At 34.8% G+C, this 6,988-nt stretch overlaps 1 protein-coding gene across 3 annotated transcripts; it reads left to right on the forward strand.

Moving 5' to 3' along the window:
* The first annotated feature begins 1,815 nt into the window (after positions 1-1,815).
* On the forward strand, positions 1,816-5,500 carry OXS2 (CCCH-type zinc finger protein with ARM repeat domain-containing protein). 3 transcript variants are annotated; one of them, XM_079003387.1, is made up of 2 exons: positions 1,816-1,988; positions 3,042-5,500. In XM_079003387.1, exon 2 carries the CDS (start codon positions 3,055-3,057, stop codon positions 5,008-5,010), a length of 1,956 nt encoding a protein of 651 aa, XP_078859513.1. In that variant the 5' UTR covers positions 1,816-1,988; positions 3,042-3,054; the 3' UTR covers positions 5,011-5,500. The 3 variants fall into 3 exon arrangements, with proteins under 3 accessions (XP_078859513.1, XP_078859512.1, XP_078859514.1); XM_079003386.1 differs by having other exon boundaries at positions 3,045-5,500; XM_079003388.1 differs by lacking the exon at positions 1,816-1,988 and adding an exon at positions 2,285-2,305 and having other exon boundaries at positions 3,045-5,500.
* Positions 5,501-6,988: the final 1,488 nt, after the last annotated feature.

Here is a 6,988-nt window from a genome sequence, read left to right on the forward strand (position 1 = left end):
TTCAAAATATGTATTCACATAATACACTTATTATTTTCACTTGCTCAGACTATTTATTTAGGTACACAAATAATCCCGAAAATAATAAAGAAAGAAAAAGACAAGAAATACATAATCCCGCTTTTATTGGGTAGGCGTTTCTTTCAACAAAATAAAAAGAGAGCATTATGTATGGATAAATTCAGGTACCACCCCTATACTTCTAAAACAATAAATAAACACCCTTTTATTACAGTATACTAGACAAAATGCATATTATGAGATGTAAAGTGCATAATCTCCTTATAACCAAGGTCCAAGTGAATGGAACTAATTAAAATAAGTTAACGACCAAAATACCAAATTAAAGTAAGTTATCGGCCAAGTGAATGGCACCATGTTTCATGTTCAACCATTATTATTAAAAATAAATGAATACTAGAGATATATATTGAAAATATATAAAGATTGACTTTGTAATACAAACAATGAAGAATTATTAATAATTTTTCGTTAATACGACGGACATAAATGAAAAAATAATTAAATCATATTAAAACCATATGATAAAACAATATACTTCGGTTATTCATTGTGCATTTGACGTGCATGTTGTTACAATAAGGCAATACAAGATTAGTAGGTTAGAAAGACATTATTTGACATTAGATGATATAAAACTTTATAGATCATCAATATTGTTTATGTATATATGTTTAACATCTTTAGCTTATGTAATAAAAAATCATAATGAATCAAACTGGTTCACTTGTATGTGAAATTTATTTAAAATATTATGTTGATAGTTGTCATTAAGTAGTTAGTTTGGTAGAATTTTAAGTCTATTTAATTGTAATACCATAGATAGATTTTTCTTGTTATGTTCTTTCAAAGATGTTATATACTATGTCTAAAACAAACAAATATATACCGGTGTAAAATTCTACTTTATGTGTTTATATATTTTAAGTTATAGTTGATGTTATAAATGGTTAGCAGATTTTTTTTTCATAAGACACGATTGTTTTAGAAGGTTCAATTACTTTGAAGTTCGAACTTTTTGACGGACCCGAAAGATGGAAGGTCCACACTTAGACTGACTGATATTTTAGTCTTTGGATGGATATGAGGGAAGCATGCGTGCGTGGATCTTACTGGGGTCTCTTCTCTAGTTGGTTTAGGGAGTGAGGGTTTCACAGCAGGGCATCACTTTGAAAGCCGCTGCGTGCAAAGTGGTAAAGCACGAGAATGCATGTATAGAAAATCAACATGTGTTTGTACCTTTTGCATTCGATACATTTGGTTTTCTCGCACCAGAGGCGGTGAAGCTCCTCAACAGAGTCCAACGAGTCATGCATTCTAATGTCATATCACCTAGATCCACAAATGTTGTTTTCAAAAGAATTGGTTTTGCCATCCATAAAGGGCTAGCGGCGCAGTTTATTGTCCGTTTACCTTCAATCGATATGTATTGAGTTATATTGGTCGAATTCATGGATTTCATTAAAAAAATTACTTTGATGTTCAATAAATTCTAAATTTATAATGGTTTTTTAAACATATTTTATAAACAAAAACATATTTTATAAACAAAACAAATAGTGCGTTACCTATTTATGAAATTATCTCTAAAATAATGACATTTTATAATAAAACAAACACTTTGGTATTCATTTACACACTAATGACATTAACGGATTAAATTAATACATAAAAAGAAAGAGGGGCTGTAATGTCATTTTATAAAATAAAGTGTGAAAAGTAACCATCTTTTCAAAATGTAGGCCCTATTTGAAACTTCTTTTCGATGTAATAATTTATTTCAGTTGAGGAAGAGGGGGAGAGAGAGAGCATAGGAAATGGCGAAGAGGCAAGAAGAAGCTCTTCTCTTCTGATTATCCCTTCAGAAATCACTACTTTTGATTCTCTTCCCACTCTATCACTTTCTTCGATTCTTAGATCTGAAAACCCCTCAAAACCTTCGATGATTAAGTAAAGCAAAATCAGTGGTAAGTCTGTTCTGTTCTCTGGCGAAAAACTTGTGTTTTTTACTTGCTTAAACTCTCCGATCTTCGTTTTTCTGAAGACCCTTTTGGAATCTGTTTCTATCTGTATATGTCCGTACACGCACAAAAACACACAGTCCGTTGGTTTCAGATGAAAATTTATTGACCATTTATCACTTCTTGAAACACCCTTTTGGTATGTTTCTGTAACTTGTTCTTATTTATCTTCTTCTTGATCGGTTGAGGAATGTTATTTTTGTGTTTTATTTGACGAGAAATGACATCGATGGAGCATGTTCATAGTTTCTAGAGCAAAAAAGGTACAACTTGGTGAGCATGTGGTACAACACCTTCCCGAAGCACGATTTTTGGGGTTTTGGTTTTCCATTTCAAAATTATGATATTTATCTCCCTCATGGGTTTTTGGGGCTTCTTTTAAAGAACTGATTGTTCTTAATTACTGAATAACGATTCAGCTTTTCATTTTGATTTTGACTCTGTATCAACTTTCTGAAATACCCATTGATGTATTTCATGCTTTCTTGATAACAAATAACAAAAATTAGGTATTCAAAACTCAAAACACTCCATTTTGCTTTGATTTTATGTAAATTGAAGAAAATAAGAAACATCAGAGTGAAATTCGCTACCAAATTAATCTTCTTTTATGGAAAACTTTGATTGGCTAGTTTGGTGATCAATCATGCTATTCTAAAAACCTAAAGATTTTGTCTTCATTCTCTTTCAAGTGCATATTATCATCTACCAGTGGCCCCAACTTATTTTTTCCCATTTATGTACAAGGATTTAATCTATCTTCTTGTCTACATCTTCAATTATTCATACTATGTTTGTTATCACTCAGCAACTTCGCTTTTCCATTTAACCTTTTCCCCAATTCGTGTAATAGAGTTCTTTGACGTCTTATATCTTTCAAGAACTGATTCGTATTTATATGTGAAATTGTCCAATTAACATCAATAATCTTGGTGTATCTATAGTTTACCCTTAAAAAAGATCGATTCTAAATCCTGTTTTGGTTTCTAATTTCTTTAGCAGGTGTAAAAATATGAGCCAATTGAGTATCGAAACTGGAGATTCTTTTACTACTTTACTTGAACTTGCTGCGAATAATGACATCCAGGGGTTCGCCCTATCAATTGAATCCGACCCATCTGGGATTGACGAGGTCGGATTATGGTATGGCCGACAAAAGGGGTCAAAACAAATGGTTCTTGAACACAGAACTCCATTAATGGTGGCAGCCATGTATGGAAGCATAGACGTTCTCAAGTTAATTCTTTCCCAATCAAAAGTCGATGTGAATCGATTGTGTGGAGTTGACAAGACAACCGCCCTTCACTGTGCTGCGTCAGGTGGATCAATAAATGCTGTCGACGTTATAAAACTGCTTTTATTAAGTGGGGCCGACCCGAATCTAATCGATGTAAACGGGCTTCGACCCGTGGATATGATCGTTGTCTCTCCAAAGCTCCCGGAGATGAAAAAAACCCTCGAAGATCTTCTCGGATCCGACTGTGACCCGCCCATTTTAGACCCATTGTCGCCGGAAAACCACTCACCGGAAAACCACTCTCCGGTGTCAGAAACCGACCTTCTTTGTTCACCTAAAATTTCAACATTTGATTCCAAGAGAGAATACCCGGTTGACCCGTCATTACCCGATATCAAAAACAGCATTTATTCAACCGACGAATTCCGAATGTATTCCTTTAAAGTCCGTCCATGCTCCCGGGCCTACTCCCATGATTGGACGGAATGCCCATTTGTCCACCCTGGCGAAAACGCGCGGAGGCGGGACCCACGGAAGTACCATTACAGCTGTGTCCCGTGTCCGGATTTCCGGAAAGGGACATGTCGCCGTGGCGACATGTGCGAATACGCGCACGGCGTATTCGAATGTTGGTTACACCCGGCGCAGTACCGGACCCGTCTGTGTAAAGACGGGACCGGCTGTAACCGCCGGGTGTGTTTCTTTGCTCACACACAAGATGAGCTTCGCCCGTTGTTTGTTTCAACGGGGTCCGCGGTCCCATCTCCGCGATCTTCCTCATCCGCGTTGGATTTTGCAGCAGCCATGAGTTTGATGCCGGGGGCACTTTCGTCTTTTACACCGCCGATGTCGCCGTCGGGAAACGGAATGTCGAATATGAACTGGCCACAACCAAATGTCCCGTCTTTGCATTTACCGGGGAGTAATCTTCAGTCGAGTAGATTAAGATCGTCTCTTAATGCGCGAGATATGTCTGATCAAGATTTGAATCTTCAGCTTCTGAATGAGTTATCTAGACAACAAAGAGCTGTTCATAATCAGTCGATTTTAACCCCGACAAAGTTGGATGATATTTTTGCAGCTGAAAGCTCGTCTCCTCGGTTTTCAGATCAATCGGTTTTCTCACCGAGGCATAATTCATCGGTTTTTAATCAGTTTCAGCAACAACAGAGCATGTTATCGCCAATTAATACGAATTTTTCGCCAAAGAATACGTCTTTTGGGGTTCAAAATTCACCCGGGAGGATGTCGCCAAGAAGTGTTGATCCGATTTCGCCCATGAGTTCTAGGGTTTCAATGTTGGCACGTGAGAATCAACAACAGTTTAGAAGTTTGAGTTCACGGGAACTTGGATCTAGATCTGGTTCTATTGTGGGTGGTGGTTCGGTTGACCCGTGGTCAAAGTGGGGTTCGTCTGAAAAACCCGATTGGGGGGTTAATGAGAATGAATTTGGTAAGCTTCGAAGATCATCGTCTTTTGAAAATGGTGGCAATAATGGGGAGGAGCCAGATCTGTCATGGGTTCAATCGCTTGTGAAAGAAACGCCTCAAGAGATGAAGGAAAAGCTGGCGGCGGCTTATGGCGGCTCTGGTAGTGGTGGTGGGGGTGGTAGTAGCAGCGGTGGTGGTGGTGTGAATTCGAATGCGCAGATTGAACAAATGGATCAATCTGCATTGAGTGCGTGGATTGAGCAAATGCAGCTTGATCAACTTGTGGCTCAACAGAATTGAAATCTTGATAAGTAGGTAAATAACATGGTTTCGATCCGATTTCCGGTTTTGATTTTTGGGCTTGAAAGTTGGCGACAAAGGAGGAGCGAAAAAAACAAACGAGTTTTTTTTTTCTCCTAAGAAACTTGATTATTTTTTTTAATTAATACAAGCAGAAGAAAAAAATTAGAAACTTTAGAACAAAAAATCTGGGTGTGCTTTGAAAATGGTAGCCCAGTTTAGGAAATTTTCTAAGAAAACTACCAAATCTTAATTCTGATATATTTTATTATTAACAGTAAAATTTTCCCCCTTTTCCTTTCTTCTTGAGAAACTCAAGGTGTTGATGTAATCATGTGTGGTGGGTGTTGTAGATCTCAAGTGTTTTGGTCCTTTTTCACCCTCTTTTGTTGGGCGAATTAGAAATTTGAAAGGATGAGGTGAGGATTATGATAACTGATGTAGCAATCAATGATTTCAATTAATATTATTATATCCCTTTTCATTGTTATTGTCGAATTTTGCACGTAGTTTCATTTTCTTGTCTGATTTGGATCTATTGATGCTTTGGTTGTGGTTTTTGATGTTAAGGAATAAGAATAAAAATGTATAGGATTCCATTAGGACTTTATAGAATGTGAAACACATAAAGATTATCTTTGGTTTTTTTTATGTTTGTGGGTATATTATTAGTGAATTGTTTAGATTGGGAATGGGATTATGGTGTTGAGACTTGAGTGGGTTATTAACTCAAGACAAGAGAACATGTGATGATGGATTTAGAGATCTGGAAAGTTGGATTTGGGATGTTGAGTTATGGGATTATGTGGATGGGGAAACTGCCATTTGTTCTGATTCTATTCTACGACACAAAGCTCTCTTATCTTTTTATTCTTTAAAATATATAAGTAAATGTATGTGGATATGAGCATGAGATGCTTAGTAGTTGAACTACCTTTTTTTATTGCCTAGGAATAATGAATCTTGATGCTTTACAAGAGATTAGATGTGGTGAGTATTCTTTAATCTTTATGATTGTCTTTTCTTTGAAATGACAATATAGAATATAATTATTTTGCTATTTTATAGTAATTTGTTATTATAATCTTTTAATAGAATAGTGTTGAAGCTTGTAAGTATTGTATAACACTTTTTTTACTTGCTCGAGACAAGGATGGTCTATTCATTATGTGCATATGATAATATGTATGGCTTAGATGGAAGTCAATATAGATTGGTTTAGGTTTCATGGTTCATCTATCTTTTGTTTAATTTTGTCATATATAGCTAATCTAGTAAATATATTTAGTTAAATTAAAGTAATAAACAAATAATATACTATTATTATTAAATTATTTTAATATTTTTCTGCAAAAGGTTAATCTCTTGTCTCACTTTACATGGTTGAATGTCGTGGAAAGAGTCCAATCCACTTATAATTTAAACTCTTGTATTATGGTTATTGAGATTCGAATTTTTGATTATTTTTGTAATTGTCCCGCCTTGAAACGTTGGAGGGATTTAGTTAGGATTTTGTAAACATTTATAAAAGTTTGGGCAGCTTTATAATTTAAACTTTTGTATTATGGTTACTAGATTCAATTTTTTGATTATTTTTGCAGTTGTGCCGCTTTGAAACGTTGGAGAGATTTATGATTTTGTAAACATTTATAAAAGTTTGGGTTTAGATCATTTTTAGTTACTCAACTTTTTTGAATGTTTTATTTTGATAATCATATTTTGTTTAAGTTATCATTAGTCATTGAACTTGTTTATTTTTAGTTTGATTACTCAACCAGTGATAGTCGTTATATAACGTGTCAATGTTATAATTAGTCATTGAATTTTTTTCTTGATGTTTTATTTTAATCATTATACTTTGTATAAGCTACTATTGATCACTGATTTTCTTTTTTAATTTAATTTTAGTCGCTCTTTTCTTTTATTATCATTAAAAAAAAAAATTAAAAAAACTATAATTTTTTTTTCATTTCTCCAC

Source organism: Lactuca serriola, chromosome 5, assembly GCF_051521515.1.
Source record: "Lactuca serriola cultivar US96UC23 chromosome 5, Lser_US96UC23_V15, whole genome shotgun sequence".
In the NCBI taxonomy this organism is placed as follows: Eukaryota; Viridiplantae; Streptophyta; class Magnoliopsida; order Asterales; family Asteraceae; genus Lactuca; species Lactuca serriola.